The following is a 25,794-nucleotide window of genomic DNA, read 5'->3' as shown; positions in this document are numbered from 1 at the left end:
AAAGCCAATTAAACCTCTTTCCTTTATAAATTACCCAGCCTCAAGCATTTCTTCAAAGCAGTATAAGAATGTATTAATTGTATGATCTCATTTATTTAAAATGTCCAAAACAGGCCAAACTGAAGACACAGGAAGTAGGTAAATGGTTTCCAGGGGATGGGGAGTGACTGCTGAAAGATATGGAATTTCCTTTTAGGGTGATGAAAAGGTCTTGGAACTAAAGAATGGTGATGGCTGCACAACATTGTGAATACACTAAATGTCACTAAAGTTTACACTTTAAAATAGCTAATTTTATGTTATGTGAATTTCACTTCAATTTTAAAAGCAAGCTAAAAAAATGTTGGCTGGGTCTGAGTCCCTCCTGCTGGCTGAGTCTAGGTCCCTCTCATCGACTTACTCTGACTACCTCCTATAAAATTCAAATATGTCCTGTGGCAACTGACATCAATCCTACCTACTTGTGACTCACTGGGAACACCAGAATTCCTACATAAGAAATTGTCATGGAATTCAGTCTCTCACTGAAAATAAGGGAGGGAAAATAAAAGGCAGGCAGAGCACAGCAAGAAAGCCTGGCCTGTGAAGGCTCCACCCTGTGGACATTAACCCTGGATGTGCCCCGTCTCCCAGGCAGGGGACCCCGGCTCCAGGACATGCATAACCTGCGAAACTAGAGATGGATGAGCCTCCACACTCCCCAGGAATCCCCATCCCAGGACTGAGCCACCAGAGCCTGAGTTAGGGGCACGCTCCTCTTGGAGTCCTCAGGTACCACTCTGCTGACTTTGTATGACCTTAGGAAAGTTGCTTACTCCTCTTTTGCCTCAGTTTACCCAACTGTGAAATAAGGCTAATAATATTTCCTGACCTTGAAGGTCTGCTGAGAGATTTTGTTAATTACATTTTTAAACAGCTTTTCAGTTGATGAAGGAAAAGTGCAGACATGTATTACTTGGGCATTTTAAAGTCAACTAACGCCTCACCCCTATACCCTCACAACACACACACACACACACACGCATGCACACACAGCACTGCTCTCTAAGCTACTTTAAGAAGAGGGCTTTTAGCTTTCAAATACACAGGATTGGCCCCACACAAGGAGGAAGAAAACTGTCACCCTAATGGCATTCTATTTTTTTTTTTTGAAATAGAGTCTCACTCTGTCACCCAGGTTGGAGTGCAGTGGTGCGATCTCAGCTCACTGCAACCTCCGCCTCCCGGGTTCAAGTAATTCTCCCGCCTCAACCTCCGACTAGCTGGGACTAAAGGCGCCTGCCACCACGTCTGGCTAATTTTTGTATTTTTAGTAGAGATGGGGTTTCACCATGTTGGCCAGGCTGATCTTGAACTCCTGACCTCACGTGATACTCCTGCCTCCAACTCCCAAAGTGATAGGATTACAGGCATGAGCCACTGCACCTGGCCTCACCCTAAGGGCATTCTTTAGGGAGGAATCCAACTCCCCTGAACGTCTTCCCCTTCCCACTTGAAACCTCCATGTTCACTCAGTGCTGTGGGCTCATCGCCTTGTGTCTCAGGGGTTCTTCACAAAATTCAGACCCACAGCTTGGGTGGGATGATGACTCCACCCCAAGCAGCACCTGAGTGGGGGTCCAGTTCTCTAAGGAAGGGGTCCCCAACCCTGGGTCATGGACCAGTACCAGCATCTGCTAGGAACTGACCTCACAGCAGGAGGTGAGCAGTGGGTGAGCCAGCATTGCCATCTGAGTTCCGCCTCCTGTCAGATCAGCAGTGGAATTAGATTCTTCAAGGAGCACTAACCCTACTGTGAACTGAGTATGTGAGGGATCTAGGTTGTGCACTCCTTATGAGAATCTAATGCCTGATGATCTGTGGTGGAACAGTTTTATCTAGAAACCATCCACCCTGTCTTCCATGAAACTGGTCCCTGGTGCCAAAAAGGTTGGGGACTGCTGTTGTAAGGTGAGGAGGTCCCCACAGAGTGGGCAGGGGCAGGCGGCAGGTTGGGGCTGGAAGGGTGGAGATAGGGGCCCCTCTCCGCACCCTCCCGTGATTCACAGGCCTCTCTCCACACCCTCCCGTGATTCACAGGCCTCTCTCCACACCCTCCCGTGATTCACAGGCCTCTCTCCACACCCTCCCGTGATTCACGGGTCCTCTCTCCGCACCCTCCCGGGATTCACAGGCCTCTCTGCAGCCATTCCACCCATTCCCCTCCACCCATTGATTCCAGATCCTCCCTCCTGAGCCCTCCGGGGATTCCCCAGGTCCACCCTCCCATTCCACCCCTCCCCACTCCTGTGATTCCTGGGTCCACACCCTCCAGATTCAGGTCCTCTTTCCTCCATGATTCCTGGGTCCCTCCTTCCCAGGTCCCTCCCTCCATGATTCCGGTCCCTCCACTTCCCTCATTGTTGATTCCACAGTCCCTCCGGGATTCCCTCTCCACCACTGATTCCCTCCACCCTCCCGTATTCTAAAGACCCCTCCACCACCGACCCCTCCAGACCACGTGATTCCTAGGCCCCTCCACCACATGATTCCAGGGCCCCCTCCCCTCCTGTGATTCACGGCCCCTCTTTGTGCCCTCCTATGATTCATGGGCCCCTCTCCACAACCCTCCGTGATTCACAGGCCCCTCTCTGCACCCCTCCTGTGAGTCACGGGCCCCTCTCTGCATCCCTCACTCCCCCAGGGTCTGTCATTCCCTTTCCACTTGAACGCACCCGGGCAGAGAGCATGACACTTTCCCTGGGACGCTGGATGGCTCCCAGCCCCCAGGACAGAAGCGGGAGTCCTGGGGCCCACTGGTCGTTCCAGTCTCCTCCAAGCATCACCCCCCTAAACATGCGCCTTCCTCTCCAGCTTCACGGAGCCAACTCCTAAGGGCCGACCCAAATACACCTGCCCCACCCTCCCCTGGGTGGGCCGGAGGAGCCTCAGTGGGCTATTTCACCGTGGTGTGCCTCCACATCCCCATCTGTGCAGCACACCCACCACCAGTGCTCAGCAAATGGCAGCCACCCCATTCCCTCTCCCTGGCTGTCCCTTCCTCCTCGGGCCCAATGGGCTTCCTTCCTCTCATCCTCTGAGAAAGGGGTCAAATGCTGCTACCTCCAGGAAATCTTCCCCATCTCCTTTTTCCTCTTGGCTCCTGCAATTCCATTTGCTCCTCTGTCCTCTCCTCCTTGGAGTTCCTGTAGGACCAGGAGAAGGGTCTTTTCATCCCTGTGCCCAGCACAGCACCCAGCATGCGGTGGCCACTCATCCGTGTCTGCTGCATGAAAGTGTCTGGATGTCAGGCCCATAGGCAGCCTGTGCCAGGACAAACCTCAGTGGCTGTCATACCTGTCACGCTGCCCGGCTCTCACCCGGGGCCAGCAGACCCTCGGGGGACCACTTGCATGGCTGGTGCCACAAAACCCCAGTCCCGCACTCCCCAGGGACCATCGGGGTGAGAGCCTGAGAAACAGATGGCGTTGGAGTGAGTGCAGCGGCTCAGGTCTTCCCAGAGCATCAGGCTTCTGTGCAGAGAATCAAATTAGCCCGAAAAATGCTGAAGGAAGAAGGAACCTGGAGCTGTGAGTGCTCAAAGAGACCGTCCAGGGTAGTAATGGCCAGTAAATTAGCCCAGTACCGGGCCTTAATCAAGAGTCCCCAAAATGCCCCTGGAAGCCTGCGCAGTGTAATGCCACAGCATCCAGGAGACCCGGACGCCTAATGGGGCCATTCCGTCAACATTTTCTGGGATTTTGAAATGCAGTGTCATAAAAATAAACATGCTTACTCTTGTCTCGCATAATTGGCTCCCTAAAGAATCCTTGCCTTCTGAAAGCCACCGTGTCCCTCAGCAGGAAGCACAGCTTTTTTCAGCATCTGGGTACGGTCTTGAATTTTCTCTTGACAAAAAAGAGGGGGGTGGGGGCGTCAACTGAAAACCGACTCTTGTGGGGCTTTTTTTTTCACATTTTACCACATTCCTTTCCAAGCCAGAGAGCACGGTCCTCAGCCGGTCCTGGGGCGGAGGCTTCTGCCGCAAAGGCTGGCATCGTGGTTCAGAGAGGTTCCTTGCTAACACACAAAATACAATGATCCTGCCTAGTAACTGAATCTTTTCAAAAAAAATATATACATACACACACACACACACACACACACACACACACACACACACACACGTCGTAGCTGCATGCCTAGGAAGTCTACCGGCACCATCCGTGGGTGATTTCTTCACCCTTGCCTAAGATGGCTCTTTGCAACCATTCGGGAAATTGAATCCACAGCGGGATGCTGACTTCTCTCTGATCAGGGCTGTAGTCAGCCTGGGAGGGTGGTTACACGACTCTGTCATCGAGTCATTCAGATGCTCTGAGTAGAGGCGCTGAGTTATTCAGATGCTCCAAGTAGAGGCAAATCAGAGTCAGGCAGATGCCACCAAAGGGCAGCCCAGGAAATGAGCAAAATCGCCAGCTCTCTCCTGGGGCCATTTTTTCTTCACCTGGGTAAAGATGACACTCTGGATACACCCCCAGCAGAAGGGCATGACCTGGGCCCCCCAGCTGATGGTGGGGATCAGCTGGTGGGAGGCAGTCCCTGCTGCAGCCTAAGCAGGGCTGACTCTTGGGCCCAACTGCATGGACAGGCTGCTGCTGTCACCTGGGAACTGCACCACCATTGTCCCCTCTACCAGGCTCAGAACCCATGAAGTTCCAGGCATGTCCTTTTCACCTCTGTACCATGGACATCCATGTGTGTTCTGTGTGGTGCCAGGCAAGGAAATTGGCCCTGGATGCTGGGCTCAAATCCCATACTTGGCTGCCTGCCCCAGCCTGGTGGATGCTGTATTCCTTAAATACATCCAATCCAATGTGTTCTTCTAGACTAGGAAGAACAGGATGTAACGGTTCAGAGGCCAGATGCTGGAGCTGAGTGCCTGGGTTTGAGTGCGGGCTCTGCTATTTACTTGCTGTGTCGCCTGGGGAAATTCATTCAGGTTCTCTGTGCCTTCTCTACAAACAGGAGATCCTCAAAGTGCTCCTACCATAGCAATGTAGGAAACAGTTAAGATACGGCACGGGCATAGAACAGCACCTGCTACACAGTGAGTGTCATGCAACTCTTCACTGATATTTTGTCCACACAGGCCTCAGTGAAGGTGTTTATGAACAGGAACCTGTGGCTATGAGCAAGCCCCGCACTCAGGCCTCCCAAAAACGGCAGTTCTACAGCACTAGAGCCACCCTTCTTCCATCCCATGTCCCACGCAGACAAGGCCAACAGTCTATAGGCACTTTTCTCCCTCCAAATCCCCAGAAGGACTCAGAATCCTTCTCTACACGGAGCTCGAAGAAGCAACTACCAAAGAGGCCAAACCGGTTGCCAGAGTTCAGATCTTTTCCCCACCCCTAGGTCTGGGGAGTCTCTGCCCCCGACACCAGCTAACAACTTAGCAGCTGACTACAAAGACCCTCTGGGGCCAGTTGGGCCGAGACCCTCATCCACACTCACGGGGCTAGCACAAGAGGGATACCAGGAGCTCCTCCAGGGGCCACCCTCCTCCCACCTGCAGCCTGAATTTGAGCTGCCTGGACGCCATGGGTTTGTTGTCATTTACCCCAGGATGGGAAATGTTCCCTTCACTTCTCCCTCTTCTGCATTCGGGTTCTTCCAAGTCTGTGGCTGGTGCCGAACAATCCCCATCATGGGATTCCTGGAATCCATGGCCTGCTTGAGGGCTGCCCCTTCTGTGAGTGGCAGCATCCAGCACCCAAGACCCGTGCTTTCTGGGGTGCTTCCCACAGCTCTGTCCTGTGCCTACGACCCCTGGCACTGCCTTGTCCATCAAAAATGATGCCTGGCTGGATGCAGAGGCTCATGCCTGGAATCCCAGCACTCTGGGAGGCTGAGGCGGGATGATCACTTGAGCTCAGGCATTCGAGACCAGCCTGGGTAACATAGCAAGACCCAATCTATTTAAAGCATAAAAAAATAAATAAAATAAAAACAAAATGATGCCCTTCAGCCCTCACTCCATGAGGATGGTTTCCCCAAACTGGCCCCACTGCCCCTCTGGGAAGGAGGAAGCACAGCTGCCTCCCTTACATTCCCTGGAAGGCCCCTGAAGCCCACACTTTCCACGTGCAGGGGAGTAGGCACAGTCTGGGTCCTTTGAGAGACCACTGACCCTCTTCCCTCCACCTCCAGGCATCTGGCCAGACAGGAGTCCTTCTAATGAGTCAAAATGTTCCCCCTTATACCAGGGCAGAGTGGAAAAACCTGTTCTCCTCTATCGAACCAAAACACATCCCCGTGGCAGAATGCACTCGACGCTCAATAAATGCTTGTTGAATGAGAAATGTTCGAATCAACAATGGCTTATGTGTAGGGAGTTCTCTTTAGAACAAAAGGAAGGAGGCAATCCCACCCCAGAGCTGGACTGCGGGCGCCTAGCCCAGCACCCATCTAACAACACATAAGGGGTTTCTCGTGGCCCCACCGAGCACTGACGTTTGTGGTTATAAAGTATAAAGTGGAGGCAAGAGAAATGAAAACAACATCCACCAAGACACGTGCACACGAAGTTCATGGCAGCGCTGTTCCCCCAGCCCCAAGATGCCAGCAACGCAACCCTGCATCAACAGATGAATGGGCAAGCAAACGGTGGGATGTCCAAACATCGGGATACCATTCAGGAACAAAAAGGGAATGAAGTGGCAAGCTACGGCATAGACACACCTGGGAACATGACACTAAAGAAGTCAGACAAAAATGACCACACGCCGGATGATTCCATTTACAGGAATAGCAATGATGGGCAAATCCATCAGAGCCCAGAGGAGTGGTCATCAAAGGCTGGAGGCAGGAACAGGGATTGCTACAAACAGCAAAAGGGATCTTATCAGGGGCGAGGCCACTGTGCTGAAACTGGACCACGGCAATAGTTGTGCAACGCAGCCAATATCCTAAAAATCAATGAACCAGACACTTTAAATGGGTAAATTTCATTGCATGTGAATTGTACTTCCAAAAAAATGCACGCGCACACACACGTGCACGCACACACACACACACACACAAATATATACATAAAGGGTAATTCCTTTTACCCAGGCTTCTTAAGCTAAACCCGACTTTCTCAATGTGATCATTCATTGATTTCCACAGCTTTTAATTTCAAGAAAGCTCTCAACAGAGGTCTCCTTCGATTTGGTGACATATTTATTTTTAATTATTAAACAGATTGAAGAGCAGGATCTGTGTCACAGATAGGTTTTCATCTCCCCATGGCGTTTCATTAATTCTTTGCTGCAAAATAATTTGTTATTTGACCATAAACCTTTTACTTAAAATCATGGGTGCCAGAAAGACTTGTGATTTCAGAGTCAGCTGAACACACGGCTAAATCCATAAAGTGCTGACTTGGCATCACAGCAGCTGGGTCCTTCTTGCTTTATTTTTTATTGTTGTTGTTTTAAAATTTTGTTTTGTGTTTCCCAAAAGGGCAATCTGTAACTTAATAAAGTGAGTAAGAAGTAGATTTTGTATAAGACAAGAAAGCCACAGAGGTCAGCATAAGGAGCATGAATGGACTTTCGAGTCCTGGAAACCTGGGTTCAAATCCCACCTCTCCCATGAGCTAGCTGTGTGACCTTGAGCAAATTACCTAACCTCTCTGTGCTCCAGTTTTCTCCTGTGTGAATGGGAGCAATAATACCTGCCTTGCAGGGCCACCATGAGGATTATGAGGGTGGAGTGGGACAATGCAGAATGGCTGGACAGTTTAGCACAGTTGGATCACTTAGCACAAAGCCTGGGTTAGGAAAAGGGCTAGCAATATTATAGTATTAGTTCCAGCACCTCCCATCTTGATGTGAAAGGAGAGAGAAAGAGTATCGGGTGTAGGTCGTGAGATCTCAGAAGTTCACAGCCAAATCTGAGACAGAGCTTCCCATTGTATCTCCCAGTTTCATTCAATAAGCCCTGAGAGAGCACCCCCCACACCCCAGTTCTTTTATCATAAAGCCCCAAATGAGGTGATAACAGCAAAGCCACAAACCAATGTCTGCCTTCTCAAACTTGAGGCTCATGTTTCCCTGATCTAGAAACAGGAAACCAGCTGTTTTTGTGTTTGACTTAAAACCCTCAGAGTATGGTCTTGAAGCCTATAAGCCAGGGTAGAAAAGTGAGGCTGACCCCCAAAAGCTGCTCTGTTTTCAGAGCTGACCTAATTGATGTAAAGATGTGGACAGATCTTCTTATCCAATAATTATGCACGAAGTCATTTATTACTGTCACCGATGATGGATCTCATAACATTAGCAACACCATACGTTCATATGCTGCTGAATTTTTTGTTCTAAAATGTGTGGCAGAGACACGACCGAGCAAGTTTTGTAAAGCAATCTTTTTCACCCATTTCCCCATTTCCACATCACCTTTGACTGCTGTTAAATAGAAATATATGACCCCTAAAAAAGCGAAATACTCACATACACACACGTGTGCGCACGCTCACCAGTCAGATCAGTTAGGCACTAATCTCTGACAGATTAGTAGAGAATATTAGTTTGTTTCTTTTAATTAAACCTTTTATTTTAACTGTGGAATTACAGGCATTGTAAGACACAATACAGAGAGATCCTGTGTACCCCTCACCAAGATTCCCCCAGTGGTAACATTTGCAAAATGACAGTACAGTAATATAACAGGATTATGACATGGCTATCGTCAAGATAGACAACGTTTCCATCACAACAAGGAGGCCTGATGTTACCCGTTTGTAACCACACCCTCTTCGCTTCTGTTCCCCACCCCTTCTTTGACCCCTGACAACTACCACGAGTATTGTACCATGTCTATAATTTTGTCATTTTGATGCAGGGCAGGCATGCCCCAAAGTGGGGCTTAGACCATGAGGGTTTTTGGCTCTGCCTAGAAAAGAATTCAAGAGCAAGCCAGTGATAGAAGAAAAACAGCTTTACTGAGGAGGTGTTCCAGCTCTGGTGGTGTTACCAGGCCGGCAATGTGACAGCTCGGGGACTGCCCCTGCAGAGCAAGGCTGCCCCATAGGCAGTGTGCTAAGAGTGGCAGCTCAGGGCAGCTTTGCAGTTGTATTTATACCTACTTTTAATTCCATGGAGATTAAGGGGCGGCTTATGTCGAAATTTCTAGGGAATGGGTAGTGATTTTGGGTCATCAGGTCATCGCCATGGAAAGGGCAGTAACTCCTGGGTGTTGCACTGGCAGTGGTAAACTGACATGGCATACTGATGGGCATGTCTTACGGAATGGTGCTTCCATCCTGTCCCTGCTTTAGTTAGTCCTCAATTTGGTCCACAGTCTGAGTCCCACCTCCAGAGTCGAGTCCCACCTCCCACCTCAATTTCAATGCTATGAAATCATCATATAGTAAGTAACCTTTTGGGATGGACCCAGGAGTAGCCAGTCCCCCTCTCTCCTCCTGGTGCCTGATCTCATCCCAGCTCCGAGGTGGATGTACTTGGGGACACCCCCTAAGGGCTACCGGAGATCTGACGTGGACACCCTCCAGCCTGACTCTCTATTCAAGGCAGATTAACTAAGAGTTAATCTGAGTTATGTAACCAGCACCACTCCCTACTCCAAGGCCTCATGACTCACCAGCCCCTTTCAATTCCTGGAAGGGGTCTCAGAGGAAGAAAGAACGGAGTAGACCGTCCACGTTTGCCTGTTCTAGCCCCAGAAAGCCCCTGCCCTGTGTCCTCCTTGTGTCTGATTGGCACCAGGCAGGAGAAACCCTCTCAAGCCAGACTTCAAACATAAAATCTAGATCAAGGATATATTTGGCTTTCCAAGTTAATCTTTACATCAATTTGGTCTCTACTGACTTGTAACCCTTTGAAGAAAACTTGGCAACTACGTATTTAAAACAGATGACTCTTACATAACCCCAGAGAGGAGCCCCTGGGCTCTTGAAGGCTCAGCTGTTTGCATTCCAGTCAGGGTTTTATGTTTACCTACTTCATTGTAACCCAGGGTCACGCTCCAGGCACCCTGTGGCTTTCCCACAAAAAGCTCAGGGAAATGCAGAACCCAGGAACGCGCAGGGCCCCACCTGCCAGACACCCTGTTTGTGTGCGGGTCAGAGGGACTGGGGCTGTGGAAGTGGAGACACGGTTGGGGTCCAGAAGCACCTCCAGCAACCCCCCTCCCCCCCACCCCCACCGCTAGAAAGACACAGATGCATGCCTTGGGGAAGCTGGCGCTGCTCTGCCTCCAGGGACCCAGAGACAGCTGTCTCCGGCAGGCATGGGGCTGTCTCCATTCCTGAGCTGTGTTGCCCTGCTCCCCTCTCCAATGCATGGAAGGAAAGGAAGCAGGTGATCAAAGTAAATAAACAACAGGGACAGACCGGGAGGAGTCTGCCATCAGCTCCTCCACTTGGACAGTGGATCCCCAAGGTAGGGGTGAGCGTGAAAGGGGGGTATGTACCAATGTTGCCCAAAGATTTGAGCTGCCTGCTAAATTTGCAATTTAGTCAAGCATGATGGTCCCCGAGGAGTAGCACAGCCACTAACACTAGATGGATTCCAGTTGCAATCAATTTAGTAGCAGCAGCTGGAAATCGGCGCGAGCCAGGATTCACCGGGAGCGCAATGTTTGTGGACGGCACATTTGACTTCATCCGCCAAAGCTGGGCTGCACAGTCCCAGCTGCCGAGGGACTCTACAGCGAGGACGGTGACAGCCAAGCCAATGGATCCCTGCCATGAGGCCCAGACATGGTACAGCGCGCACTGAGAGGGCTTGGGGAACTGTGAATTATGTCATCACACACACCCAGGGCCTCCCAAACAAAAGGGGCCCCAGAACCTTAGGGCGGGAGAACAGATGGGATGGCCACAGGGACATGGGCTGGGAATGAGCTCGTGGCACTCTGCTACGGATCACAGTCCTCAGCACAACCCAGCAAACGTATTCGGTGAACGCTCGGAGCTCCTGAGGAAGCCACAGCATCTGAGGTCTGCAGCCTGGGAAGCGACTCACAACCAGGAAGCCAACTCTAAACTCTGGGCTGCTTGCTGAGTACGCACCCCCTTCACCGGTGAGCTCTGGCAGGGCTTGTCAAGCCACTGGGTCTCCTTCCATGGCTCCCTCTCTCTGAGCTGATGGAAAGTATCTTTGGAGCTTTGCTACAACTATTAAACACCACCGCAAAAGACACAAAAGCAGTTCAATAAGTCTCAATCTGCTTCTCCCTCTTGGGGGGGGGGAAAGAGCTCCACATACAGCTCAGTTCCAACGCAGAAGTAAATAACCAAGTCCAGACTTCGCCTCAGGGGCCAGAGCTAAGAAAGCCCACCCAACCCCCACCCCCCGCCCAGCAAGTTAGACTGCATCTCTCCCATGGTGCAGGCCAGGCCTTCTGCCACCCCAGCTGGAGGCTCAGTGTATACCTGTCCTAACCAGGCTCCAAGCTTGGCAGCAAGACACCCAGTGCTCACCTGGGGAGCCATGGAGTGGCTTGCAAGCAAAGATGAAGGGCTGTCTTGAAAGAAAAAGTCCATTTCCAGACCTTGAACTTGCAACCCTTTGGCTCTGAGTCCCCAGGTGCCCATTGTGATGCGAAACCACCCAGACCCTCTGGGCACAGGCCTTCTTCTCTGGCCAGGAGACAGCAGTAACAAGACAGCTCTCCCATCAGGATCCCAAATAGGTGACAGCTCATCCTTAAAGGCACACTTACAGAAAATCTCCTGTGCTAACATCGAAGGGGGAAAAACAAAAGGTCAAACTTCAAAAGAACCAACAGAACTGTTTCCTAAAGCAAAATCCCAAGATCGGGCTGGAGGATGCTTGATAGGAACTGTTTTAGTAAATTTCAAACCAAAAGAGAGGTTTCTTTCCAAGATATTTGCTCTCCTCTCCCTTTATCAAAATGTACTCATCTTTTAATCTAGCAACTTAGCAATAAAAAAAAAAAATGTCTGTTCAAATAAGTTGCCATCAGGAATCAAGTGGCAGATGGCAGCTCAGGAAGCAGGTCAGAGCTGAAGACCAGCCACTGGCCAGGGTGGGGACCCGTCTGGTCATTCACAAGGCCTCGGAGGTCTTGCTGAGACCTGGGACAGTCCGGGGCAGAGCAGGGGATGGCAGGCCTGCAGGGCACCTGGATCAGGGTCATTCCTGCAAAGCTGTCCTCGCTCCATTTTGCCGACATCCCAAAACAAACAGTCCAAGCCTAAACCTTATCTAGCCCAAGCACACTTATCGATTCAGGCCAGGCCAATATCCAACACCCAACACAATCGGTTCCATGATTAACCTTTGAAGCCCACAGCAAGATCGGCCACTGCGAGAAGGGAAGCTAATAATAACATCTAACAATGTTCACTAGATGTGTTACACAGGATTCACCTCTGGGTGCAGAATCGGCTCATAAATCAAGGGTCGCTAGAAAACACTTGTCGTCCCCGTCCCCTTCCGATTTCTCAAAATCAGGACACGCACTAGATCCTCCCTCCCTTCGCCTCACTCCCCGCGCAGCTTTATCCAGGAGTGGGGGCGGCTCAAGCAGCCGGCTAACAACTACTGGCCTTTTCGTCCCCAACGCGGGAGCGCAGTGCATCCCAGTGGACAAACTCGAGAACCGCACGTTGCTCTCCGCCTGCACCTCTGTCCTCCCGGCTCGCGGTTCCAACCCGGGACCCAAAGACACGAGCTCCGTGAATGCCCGGCAGGAGGGCGAGGGCTCAGAGGCAGCCTGCCCAGCAAAAAGGACAGCTGTGCTCTGGTGGGCCCTGGGCCACCCCAGGCTGAAGCCGGAGAAGCCCAAGAACCCCGGCGGGCTGGCAAAGTTTGCCGAGAAGGGTCTTTCTGGACACCCCCACCGCGGGCTCTAGGCTCGAACCCCCTGTTCCACCTGGCCCTGGAGTCCCAGACACAGACAAGCCCCGGGAGCGCCGGCGGGCGTGTGTGCGTGTGTGTTTACAGGGGGGTGGCCGCCGGCGCTCCCCAAGAGCCCCAGCTCTCCCGCCCCAGCTGCCAGCCAGCTGTGGGCGTCCGTCGGGCCCGGAGGTCACCCGCAAACAGCTGGGTCGGCAGCTGGAAGCCTAAGAGGCCCCTGCTCAGCCCCGGGGCCCCGAGAAAGAAGGGCGGGCGGAGTGGCTGTTCGCCTCTGGTTTCCTCCAACTCCGCCTGCGAAGCTCTCGCTGGGAGCCCGGAGCTTTAGCTTTCCCCAGCAGCCCCGGCCCCCGCGCCCGCCGCGCCCAGCAGCCCGCGCCTCGCCCCGGGCCCCGGGGAGGAGGCGCGCCGGGGCAGCCGGCCAGGACACTGCGCTGCTGGCGCCTGGAGCTGCGGGCGCGCCCGGCCGGCCCCACTGCCAGGGTTGCTGGGGCGGGCGCCGCTGCCCGGACCCCGGACGCGCGGAGCCCTGGAGACCCGGCCGCTCCCCGCCGGGGCCGCGGCGCTCCAGGCTCCGGGATCAGGGCGGGCGCCCCTATCCGGTTCCCGGTGCACCCCGTTGCCCGCTTGCGGGAAGCAAAGAGGGGTCCCTTGATTTGCAACGGAGAGGAAAGCGCCGCTTCCGCCCAGCCCGGCACCCACGCGCCCAAACGCACCCGGCGCCGGCCGGGTCGCTCACCTGAGTCCTAAAAGCTGTTGAATCCACATGGTCACGTTTCGGGGAGCGGGGCCTCAGACCTGGCTCGCCCGGGCCATCTGCGCGGCGCCCGCGCCCGCTCGCTTCCGTCCCGCGGCGCCGGTCTCCGGCTCTCGGTCCGCCGCCTCCCGCCGCCCGCCGGCCGCGGGGCGCACAGCGAGTCAGAGCGCGGCCGCGCGGGACTCCATGCCGGCCGGCGCGCCGCCGCCGTTGGGGCGCATGGCTCAGGCGGGGCGGCCCGCGGGGGCGCACATCCTTCGGCCGGGGCGCGGGGCTCGCGGCCCCCTCCGCGGGCGGCACAGCGAAGGCGGCGGAGAGGCGGGGCGTGTTCCGGCGCTGTCGCCGCGCAGTCAGGGGGCTGGGGAGCTGCGGCTTCGCCCTCCGGGGCGGTGAAGAGGGAGGCCGGCGGCGCTGCCGCTCACGGTGCGTGTCTCCCGGCGCGCGGCTCTTGCCTCCAGTCGGAGCTCCACGCCGATGGGGCGGCGCTGATTAGGGTTTGGGGCGACGCGACGCGGGTGGACGCGGGTCCCCCCCGCGTTGCCGGGTCGGGGGGCTCTGCCAGAGGCTCCGCCGCCGATCGGCGCCACTCAAGTTGCCCGGGGGCTCCGTCTGAGCGCTCGCTCTGCAGACGGTCGCGGCCCGGAGGCTGGTGAGGCGGGCACGGGAGGCGCGCGGGGCGAGGGCGCCGTGGCTGGCAGACGCGCGGCGGCGCCGCGCGGAGGAGGCGCGCGGGGATCCCGGGGCCCCGCCGCCCGCGCCCACCGCGCCCGCCGCAGAGCCGCCCGCGCTGCTCGGCCGCCTCGCTCTTCGCGGTCTGCCTCCCAGCTCGCCCCGCCTCCCGGAGCCGGTCCCAACTCCGCCCGCCCGGCCCGGCTCACGTCACCCGCCTTCCCCGCCCCTCGAACGGGAGCTCGAGTCCCCGACCCGGCCCCGGCTCCTGCTCGCCGTCCCACCTTGCGGGGGCCGGGGTCGCCGCGGGGTGGGGGGGTCGGAGGGCTGTGCCCAGCGAGGGCGACAGCGCAGGCGGGGGCTTCTTCAGCCCCCTTCCCCATTCCCGGTCGCGTCCCGGTCCCCACCTTGCGAAAGGCTCGAGAGAGGCCGCAGGCTCCGATTGGACCGCCGGGCGCCGCCGGATGGTGTTGCCAGGGTAACCGGATGGCATGCGAAGCCGTTCGAGGTTCCGACCCGGTTACGGGGACGCCCAGTGGACCCGGAGAGCTACTTTGGGGAGGGGGCGGCCCCGAGGAAGAACTGGGTGGGGGCGCATGGAGCAGGGGCTGTGCGAAAAGTTTCCTGGGGCGGAGCTGCGCCACGCGGGCCGCGCAGGAGCGTCTGTCCGAGGGTCCCCTGCGAGGGACTCCTCTGCTCGGCTGCGCGGGCTTCTGCGTTGATGAAGTCACCGCGTTCCGGGTCGGAGCTTCAGCGCTTCTCTCCGGAACCCAGCGAAGCCCAGTCCTATGCCCCTGATTACCCAACGGTCTCTCATCGCCCAGCGCAGCTGCTGCCTGGCCAGGCCCTTGCTCCGGAGGAGTCACTGGAAAGTTCCAGGGAATCTGGGCCTCCCAGACTCTCCACCGGCGTTTCACTGCTCCTTCCCCATGCCAGGACTCCTCTGTGCCTACCTGGTTAGTCTGTATTTGCAAAAAAACAAAAACAAAAACAAATGCACACACACACACAAAAGGGGGGGGCACTTAAAGGAGGACAGACACTGGGTGGGGACCTTTCCCTGAGAGAAGTGACATGGGGCGGAATCCTCCACAGACCCTCTGACGCTTTGAGAAACCACGACAAAGCCCTGCTTTTAATCCTCCATAGGCTGAGGGCAGTGCCGAATCCGGACCTTGGAAAGGACACTGGTGCCACCCTTCATCTGGGAAAGGTGCGAGGGGCGGGGGATACCAAACCGAGTCTTCGCTCTGCGCTCTGTGCAGGTGCTTGACCCAGGCCAGCTCTGGAATCGCCCCAGGCCATGCGAGAGCCGTGGGAGGGAGGTGGGGGGCGGGGGCGGGAAGCACTTCACAGGTGAGGCCTACCTGGGAGGGGCAACCAGTGAGGGGGTGGAGGGGCAGAGCCTGGAGGACCATGGCTTGGGGCTCAGTCTCCCAGGAGGACCATGACTTGGGGCTTAGTGTCCCAGGAGAACCACAGCTTGGGGCTTAAGTCCCCCAAGCAGCCCTTTCACCCCCAGGCCTCCAGGATCTTTGCCAAGGGTCTTGAGGAGCCAGGCACAGGATTGGACTCTGCCCAGGCAGGAGGACGAAGACAGTGACTTCCCCACAAAGACTCCCAGGAGAGGGCCAGAGGCAGGGAGGTGTGGTGGCAGGAGTGCCAGCCTTGCGGTGGGTAGAGCAGGGGCCAGCGCTTGCTGAGTCGCGGTCCTGGCCGAGTTGTCTGGCCTCTCGGACCCTCGGTCTCCTCTTCTGTAAGATGTGGGGCCCACAGCCCTTGCCCGGGGAGGTGTTGGCAGGGCCCCATGAGGCCTCACGCACGGTGTGGCTGCGGTCATCTGTGAGCCGGCCAGAGGATCAGAGAGGCAGCAGGGTGACTCAGCAGTTTCCCTGCCGGGCCGCCGCTGGGTCATCGTCCCCTAGAACCTCTCCCTGAGGGGTGTGAGGGAGCGGATCCCATTACGAGTCGGAGGAGACAGGGAGGTCCTGGAACCAGCGGGGCCCATGGCGGCGGGCGGGGAAGGAGGCGCCCGCAGTGCTGCCACCTAGCGGGATGAGGTGGCAGTGCTGCACCAGGGAGGCCCTTCCTGCAACCCGACTGGACCGGGAGGAGGCCGGCTTCGTAGACGAGGAGCCAGGAGGGCAGAGAGGGACTCCGGACCGGACCGTGTCGGCTCCAGGAACCCCTTGGGCAGCCTTGTGGACACCTGCTAACCTCTCTCAGAATGCCTTCTAAATGCATAGTTGAAAAAGCCCAGGATTATTAGGAAACCAATTATATGCAAATGCATTATCAAAAGACTAATAAAAACAAATTTCTGACATAGCCGTACATATTTTTTATTAATACACTTAGTAAGCAATTGACTGATCTTAAATTACCTTCCTTTTGAAGTCCAGATATGCAGCAATAATATTCTGAGGTATCTGCAGCCACGGCAATGTGATATGAAAATGCCTGTGGTTTCTATGTTTGACGGTCACAGGCACCGTGCTCTGCCACCTCCATTTATAATGAAAGGAAATGCCAGGTTTCAGTTAGGGTTAAATAAAGATGCCAATTTTCCCCATCTGAGCTGAAAGACCCTTTGAATTCTATCCAAGTACCCTGGGAATCTCTGGGCAAAGAGAATAATAGAAGGAAGTGTTTCCTGAAAACCGAGATGGGAACAAGCTCTGCAGAAGCCTCCAGGTGAAGTCAGAACCTAAAGACCACAGCTGCTGCCCCCAGTGAGTGAGGGCCTCTTCAGTCTATGGGGAGGGAGGATGCCCTCTGCCCCCACCCAGGCTCAAAATCATGATTTGGGACCAGGGTACACTGATTTCCTTTTTCTCTAGCGTAACTCAGGTCCACCTCTCTCCAAAAAGAGCAATCCGCCTATTATTCTTATTTATTATTATTTTATTTATTTATTTTTTTGAGATGGAGTCTCGCTCTGTCACCTGGGCTGGAGTGCAATGACGTGATCTCAGCTCACTGTAACCTCTGCCTCCCAGGTTCAAGCGATTCTCCTGTCTCAGCCTCCTGAGTAGCTGGGATTACAGGCATGCACCACCACGCCCGGCTAATTTTTGCATTTTTAATAGAGACGGGGTTTCACCATGTTGGTCAGCCAGGTCTCAAACTCCTGACCTCAGGTGATCCACCCACCTTGGCCTCCCAAAGTGCTGGGATTATAGGACTGAGCCACCGCGACTGGCCTATTATTATTTCGATGACAACATCATTGTCTTTTTTACAGACTGTAAAACAAAAAAACCTTAACTTGTATTTCAGCATTTCTAGAACTGGTTTTCTATACTTTGATGGCTCTCATATTTCTGACTGGTTCAGTTTTCTTCCCTTGGGGATTGGGAAGCTGTGTGTATGTCACTCCCACTCAACACACACACACACAGACACACACACACACACACACACACACACGCCTCCCAGCTTCAGCAGATACAAAAGGGAACTGTTCAGATGTCCATACTGTTGAAAGTTCTTCTGGTCACCCTGCTAATTCTGGCCCCTTCTCCTTGCTGGGGGAAGTCCACAGCCTGGAACCCTGGGGAACCCCTGCGGTCTCCTCACCTAGTCCCCTCCCCTATTTTCCCAACAAAGGAGCCAGCAGGCCCCCGCAGGAGGTCCTCTTTGAAGCTCTCTGAGGCCATTTATCTAATGGCCTTCACAGACTTGACTATTTTTAAAACCCATCCAAAGCCAAATTGAGCTGCCATTGTTCATTTTTCTCCCAAGGAGGTAAATGTGTCTTAACCATGACATTTGATTAAGTAGCTAAGTTTGTGATTTTAAATGGAAGGGAAAATGCTGATTAAAATTATTATAAGTTTCTTGAAAGCATTCACAGGAGTATCTTCCCTGACTCTCCTATCTTCCTTGCTACCCCCTCCCAATAAAACTTGCAGGAAGCTCATGGTTGTCGGGGGCAGGGGGAATGATGCAAAGTCGCTTTTCCTTCTCAGGGAGGTTATATGCTGAAGATTTGGGGTTTCCTCCCCCTGGCACCTGAGTTGTTTCCTGGGTGAGGCTGCACACAGCTGCACTACATGTACCAGCTGAGTGCAAGGCAGAGACCAAGCCTTGGGGCAGAGGTGGGAACCAAGGAGTTGTACTCCCACCAACAAAACGACTCACAGGACAATCATCCAGCAGCCCAGCAGCGGCCGGGCAAGAGAGAATGCCAGACCTGAACTGTCTGTTAAAGTATACTGTGCATCAGAGAGAGGAAGAGGGGATTCCTGGGCTTGCTCTGAGCAAGTGATAGCCTCCTGGTGCAGAAGGAAAGAAGGCCGTCTAAGAATTTGATCTGGCCCAGGATGGAGAAAAACTCTCATCTCAAGGCTTTTATGGATCTTCTGTGTCGACAGGTTTGCCTCTTCTCTTTAGATGGAAAGGGATGAAGAGAAAGAAGGTTAATCTAAATTGCAAAGTAAAGTGACAGGATTTGAAAGCAGTTCCCTGGCATTGCTGGGATTGGAAGGTCTGGAGTGGCAAATTAGAGAGAAGAGGGGAGTCCAAGAGTGGGGTCCACACCAGGGAAGCCCCAAAGGGGAGGGCCAGGGGGCTAAGGTGACCAGTGAAGCCCTTATGCTTTCTCATAACTGTGACTGGGACAAGAATCTCAGGTTTCAATGTTGCAGCTCTGTCCCCTTTTAGAAAACCTCCACGGAGCTCAGGCTTGTGCTGCAGGTGTATGGAGGAGTGATGGAAGGGGTGTCTCTACTGTGGGGCAGCCAGAGGGGGAGGCCATAGTGGCCAGAGGAGCAAGAGGAAGAACTGGGACCCTCTGACTAACTTAGAAAGAGACTTAGGAAATAGGACCTTCCTTCCTCATATTATAGAGGATTCTGGGCCTTGCATGGGGGACAAGAGGAGTAAATGCAGAAATTCACACAGTCCTCAGGATGGGACTTGAGATAAATAGTTTGGATTTAAGGGAAGGGGGAATTGGGGACATGAGAGAGTCAAGCACTTGGTTTCACGTAACATTGAGAGATAACATCGCTGGCCCTGAAGGTCTGGTTCCACTAGTAGGAGAGGTGTGTGTATGCACTCATCTCGTTGACTGAGCCTTGAGTAAAGGAGATGGGAGTTTGTACTCATCTTGTTGACTGAGTCCTGAGGAGAGGAGGTGAGAGTGTGTACTCGTCTTGTTGACTGAGCCCTGAGTATGGGAGGTGAGAGCTGCACTCATCTTGTTGACTGAGCCCTGAGTAGAGGAGGTGACAGTACAAACACCTTGACCAGCTCCTGAGTAAGGGGGTGAGAGCTGCACCATCTTGGGTTGGACTGAGCCCTGGAGTGCAGAGGACAGAGTGCACTTCACCTTTGGTTGACTGAGCCCCATAAAGGGGATGAGAGTTGCACTCATCTTGTTGACTGAGGCCTGAGTAGAGGAGGTAAGAGTATGTACGCATCTGTTGACTTCGAGCCCCTGAGTGGGGCAGGGTGAGAGCTGCACTCATCTTGTTGACTGAGCCCTGAGTATGGGAGGTGAGAGCTGCACTCATCTTGTTGACTGAGCCCTCAGTGAGGTGGGAGTATGTACTCATCTTGTTGACTGAGTCCTGAGTAGAGGGGGTGAGAGTATGTACTCATCTTGTTGACTGAGTCTTAAGTAGGGGAAGTGAGAGTATATACTCATCTTGCTGACTGAGCCCTGAGTACAGGAGGTAAGAACATGCACTCATCGTGTTGACTGAGCCTTAAGAGGGTAAAGAAAGTGCTAGTGAGTGAGGGTCATTGGGAACAATCAGGGCCTGGGAAGAGGAGCTCCCAAAATGGATGATGTGCAAGCAGGTAGAGCTGGAGGTCTGACCTGGGAGCAGCCGACCAGGGTCTGGAGACCATCAGCTCCATGCAGAAGTGGCAAAGCTGGACACCAGCTTTGAGCCTGGGCTACTGATGCCTCTTCCAAGTCAATTCATAAACCACATCAGCCAGCTCACACTAGATTATATTGCAACAACAAACAACCCCAAGAGTTGGCTTAACTCAACAAAGGTTGATTTCTTGTTCATGCTCACAAATTCCAACAGCTGGCATTTGCCCTGCTCCATACTGTCTTCATCCTGTGACCCAAGCTGAAGGAGCTGCTCTTACCAGGGACATCCCAGTCACGTAGCACAGGGCAAGGAATCATGGCAGATTCATGCCATAGCCCTTGCGGCTTCTCCTGGGAAGGGGCATATGTCACCTCCACTCACATTTCATTGGCAAAGCAAGTCACAGGGCCAGGCTGATGTTGGGTTGGGAGTAAGGAAGCATAGACCTCACACAAGGAGGACAGGGGACACTGCACATACAAGTCATACAATCTTCTACACTCATGGGCACCAACAACTCAAGAAGATAATTTGTATCTTGTTTTTCTCAGGCCCCTAAACTTGATAATGTCGGAATTTGTGAGAAAGAAAAATGCATGTTTCCCATGAAGGATGCTGAGTTTGCATCCCTTTCTCTGCCTCCAAAGCTCTGATCCATGAGGTAGACACCAGAGGCGGGGGCTTGTAAATCACACTGGGCTGTGGGAGTGATGGGTTCACCTCTAATTCTAAGATGGCTAGATAATGCATCTTTCAGGGTTGTGCTTCTGTCTAGAGGGGAGAGCTGTGATCATTCCATAAAACTCCTCAAGAGGTTGGTTAATAGACATGTTTAATAGTAGAGTAGGGTGACTATAATCAACAATAATTTACTGTACATTTTTAAATAGCTAAAAGAAAAGCACTGGAAAGTTTCCAACATGAAGAAAAGATAAATGGTCAAGCAAATGGATATTCCAATTACCCTGATTTGATCATTATGCATTATATACATGAATCAAAATATCACACATACCTTCAAAATATGTACAAATATTATGTGCCAATAAAAAGTCATCGCCATCATTACCATCACCATCATCATTATCTCCATTATCATCACCCTCCTCATCACCACCATCATCACCATCACTACCAGCATCACCACCACCATCACCACCACGATCAACACCACCGCCATCATCACCTCACCACCATCACCACCACCACCACCACAATCACCATCACCACCATCACCACCACCACCACCATTATCATTGTCACCACCATGACCATCACCATCACAACCTCATCACCATCACAACCACCATTATCATCTTCACTATCACTGTCACCACCATCACCATCATTATGACCACCATCACTACAACCATGACCATCACCACCATCACCACCACCATCACTACCATCACCACCACCACCATCACCACCACCACCACCATTATCATTGTCACCACCACCATGACCATCACCATCACAACCTCCTCACCATCACAACCACCATCATCATCACTATCACTGTCACCACCATCACCATCATTACGACCACCATTACTACAACCATGACCACCACTACCATCACAACCATCACCATCAGAGCCACCATCACCACCACCATCACCATCACACCATCAGCATTATTTTTTTAGAGTTTTGTTGGAATTCAGTATCTGCCAAGATACCCATTCTTAAAACATGAAAAAGCAGCTGACCCTCCTGTGGCCCCCTTTTTGGCCAGTCATTGCAGGACTTCATCTTCCCCAAGCAGCAGATCTGGTGGCATACAGGCCACTCACCACCAACATAGAGGGTTACTGAGCAGAAAAGTCACTTCCTCTAGCAGTGCCCTGTCTGAGCTGCTGTCCTTGGACTGGAAGAAGCTTCTGGAACATGCTGGGAAAGGAGGAAAACATTTCACTTATTGAGTGGCCTGATGCAGAACAGATACACACCTGGTTCACTCTAGTTCTGCCTAAAACTCACCCTCGTCTATAAGCATCAGCCTCGGCAGGATGCATTTCACATTTGTGATCTCATTTAACCTCCACAAAGACCCAGAAGGGTTGGTAACATTAGCATACCCGGGTCTACTATTTTAAAAATTTAACACCCATGCAGCCCAGGCACTGAAGTGGAGGCCGGCCACAGACAGAGCCAGGCAATCACTGGCTTTTCCTTAGACAGAGAGATGGTTCCTAGGAGAGGAAGCTCCAGGCTGGGGTCCAGGCTATGACCCAACCGGTGTTCAGGTATTCAGTTTTGCAACATCCACCATGGCTACCTGATCAAGAGAGCATATGTCAGAGGAGCCTTCAGCTGGGAAGGGCTGACAAGTGACCCAGACTTGACTTGCCCAATGCTGAGGCCTCCTTTAGTACCTCCCATGGAGGACACTTGAGACAAAGTCACAGCTCAGTCCATTTATTTCCCACACTCTGACTACGCCGTGCAGGGGAGCCCCTGGCAGGCAGCATGTGTTCAAGGCAGTGGTAGCCAAATGCTACGAATTGCTGTCCTGATGGTTATTTTCCTACATACAGTAGAGCTGATCCCTGCACAATGCTGGTCCTGAGTTTCACTTTTGATATTGCGCTGATGTGCAAATGTCCACTTTTGTTTTATTTGATGGAACATGGCTAATTGCTAAGAATGTGACATGCTGCCGCTGACCATCCAATGTTCATTCTCCTCTTCCTCCTTACTGACAAAACTGCGGTGGTGGTGGTGAGGGGTGGGAGAGGGTATAACAAATGTGCCAACTCAAGAGTTTATGTTTGCAAACCTCTCTTATACCTAGGGTGGATCGTAACACGGTTGTGGCCAATGATGTGTAAGCAGAAGTTGTTTGATGTGACTTCTGGCAAAGCTCTTAAGGAGAGGACTGACCCGTTACCACGTATCTTTTGCCTTCCTTGTCCTTAGTCCTGGCTGGGACGCAGATGAGATGCAAAAGGTGGAGAAGCTGTGTTGTCATCATGTAGTAACAGATTTGAGGGTAGAAGCTGCACTCTGATAATACCAGGGAAAAATAATACCAGTAGTCCAGGGCCCTGAGACATCACAGATGTCCATTTGAACCCCAAATTACCTGTCTCCAGATTCGCTATCAGGCAATAAAAGGAAATCTTTCATTAGTTTAAGCTGTAGTTTGCTCCTGTTTTCTATAACTTTTGGCCAGCTATAATCCTAAATTGACAGAGGGAGCAAGTGCTTATCTGCAAAGCAGTTAAAACCCAAACACAGGCCTTCATTTCTTCAGGGTTCTAATTTTTCTAGGGAACAATCTTACCTACTACTACTAAAAGTTATAATCGGCCAGGGACGGTGACTCACGCCTGTAATCTCAGCACTTTGGAAGGTCCAGGCAGGTGGGTCACCTGAGGTCAGGGGTTCAAGACCAGCCTGGCCAACGTGGTGAAACCCCATCTCTATTAAAAATACAAAAATTAGCCAGGCATGATGGTGCATGCCTGCAGTCCCAGCTACTCGGGAGGCTGAGGCAGGAGAATAGCTTGATCCAGGAGGCAGAGGTTGCAGTAAGCCAAGATTGCACCACTCTACTCCAGCTTGGGCGACAGAGTGAGACTCTGTCTCAAAAAAAAAAAAAAAAAAAGTCGTAATCAAAGAGGAAGACTAAGATAAATGTAGAATCAAAGGGCTACATAGAAACATAAATATAACATGTGAGTTTTAAGCTAAACCTTCACATTATCCCTTATACATTTTTATCTACACCTATTTCACCAAAGCTCAAAGTCATATTATTGGCTGAGATTTGCATTGGGATGGGGTGGTGAAGCTAAGAAATTCGTCATCCCTTTGTTCCAGTGCTGCTGGACTTTTCACTGAGTGAAGAAGTAAATGCTGAGTCTCCCAGGAGGCTGACTCCTCCTGGCTCTGGGTGTGCATTCTGATGAAGATTCTTAATTGTAGGCACCAACAGAAGGCTCGTGAGAGGGCAACATGGATCTCCGTGTCTGAGCAGATGTTTAGATGCTGAATCAGGCCCAAGGCTTCCCAAATGAATTCAAGGAGTTTCTTTTTCCCAAGCTATAGAAAGTGGCAATAGCAATCCAGGGTCTGCACTGGGGAGGAGCACTGCCAGGACACGTCCCTCCCTGCCATTCCCCCCACCCCCAGGACACGTCCCTCCCTGCCATCCCACCTGCCACCACACAGGACACATCCCTCCTTGCCATCCCATCCCCCTTCCCAGGACACATCCCTCCCTGACATCCCATCCCCCCCCAACAAGTCTCTCCCTGCCACCCCCCCACCCCCATCAGGACACGTCCCTCCCTGCCATCCCACCTCACTTCCCCAGGACACGTCCCTCCCTGCCATCCCACCCCCTTCCCAGGACACATCCCTCCCTGACATCCCGCCTCCTTCCCAGGACACACAGTTCCATGAAATCAGCATAGACACTTGTATCAAGCAAGAGGAAGCATGTTACTCAAAAGAACACAATTTTTTGCTTTGTTTTTGTTTCTGAGTTTTGTTTTTGTTTTAGGAATTAAACAAATAATTTTAAGTTCTACCTCCACCTCCTACCAGCTGCATGATCTTAGACCAGTGACATCACCTCCCTGGCCGTGATTTTCACATCCAGAGAATGCGGGGGGAAAAGAACCGTGCCTTAGGGACCAGGCTGAGGATGAACTATGAAAACCTGTCCTATTGGGCACTCTCAAACAGTCACCATTGTTGGTATGAGGCCCACTATCGGTGAAACTGATTGAAATTGATGTACACCTGAGGACAGCCATCAAGTGTCTATTAACTTAAGTTTTATGCAGCAAGCATTTATTGCACATGCTCCTGAGTCCCAGGTATGCTTTGGTAAATTAAACACCCTTCGTCCCTGCCCTCACAGGGTTTTCACAATATAGACAGACACGTAAGATATAAATGCACAATTGTTCATTGAAAATCTCTGAAGGCACTGGCTGACTGTTTTCTGTGGTTCTCAGCGCCATCACCACTCTTCCAAATTCTCTCCTGTTCTCAGGGGTTAGAAACCTGCAAACTACATTCCCTAGACTTCCTTGCCTGTAAGAGCAAAAAGATCCCATGTATGATTGTGAAATGATAGTGTCTGGATCCCAGAAGGCAGTTAGTAGAATCAGAATGCAGGAAAGCCTGTGCCACAGCCACACATGTTCATAAGAATCATAACTTATTCAGTAGGAATTTAGTGAAGACTGACTGTACACAAGGTATTGCTAAATGCTGTGCAGGATACAGAGATGCCTGCGCCTCTAAGAAACTTGGTAGAAAAATAATGGCCCACACCCATTTGGGTTAACTTCTCTTTGAATAAAGCAGTCGGCAGTTTAGACCCACTCATTCTTCAATTCATTTATTCATTCATTTATCCAAAATTGATTGTGTGATGGCTGAATCCAACAAATGAGGTATCTACTCTCACATTATTTTCTATTGTGTTCCAGTGAATTTCAGCAAACATAGACCAGACAAACATCCCTTTGAAACCTGAACTTGGGGTGAGGGTCTGCTGAGATTGGGTTTTCTCCATGCCCAGATGCCTCTGATCAAATATCAAGTCCCAAAGATGCAGGTGAGAAAGTTATTAAGTGTTCTGGGACTGGGATACTGGAGATATTCATTAACCCTGGCTTGACATGGGAAGAGGGGGCAGGTA

The 25,794-nt window shown here is 52.3% G+C and overlaps 1 protein-coding gene and 1 long non-coding RNA gene across 2 annotated transcripts in view; one reads left to right on the top strand and one right to left on the bottom strand.

Moving 5' to 3' along the window:
• Positions 1-13,852, bottom strand: part of AJAP1 (adherens junctions associated protein 1) — a 129,566-nt gene extending 115,714 nt beyond the window's left edge. Inside the window, exon 1 of the mRNA XM_003891019.4 lies at positions 13,609-13,852. Coding sequence (XP_003891068.1) covers positions 13,609-13,637 — 29 coding nt within the window. The 5' untranslated portion in view covers positions 13,638-13,852. The remainder of the gene's footprint in view (positions 1-13,608) is intronic.
• Positions 13,853-14,925: 1,073 nt separating this feature from the next.
• On the top strand, positions 14,926-17,251 carry LOC116273702. The gene is made up of 3 exons (XR_004182021.1): positions 14,926-15,251; positions 15,445-15,508; positions 15,818-17,251. It is a non-coding gene; the product is annotated as an uncharacterized LOC116273702 (long non-coding RNA).
• Positions 17,252-25,794: the final 8,543 nt, after the last annotated feature.

The sequence above is a fragment of the Papio anubis genome, chromosome 1, assembly GCF_008728515.1.
Source record: "Papio anubis isolate 15944 chromosome 1, Panubis1.0, whole genome shotgun sequence".
Classification (NCBI taxonomy): Eukaryota; Metazoa; Chordata; class Mammalia; order Primates; family Cercopithecidae; genus Papio; species Papio anubis.
Note: the sequence above shows the minus strand (reverse complement) of the source record. Positions and strands in the feature narration are given on the sequence as shown.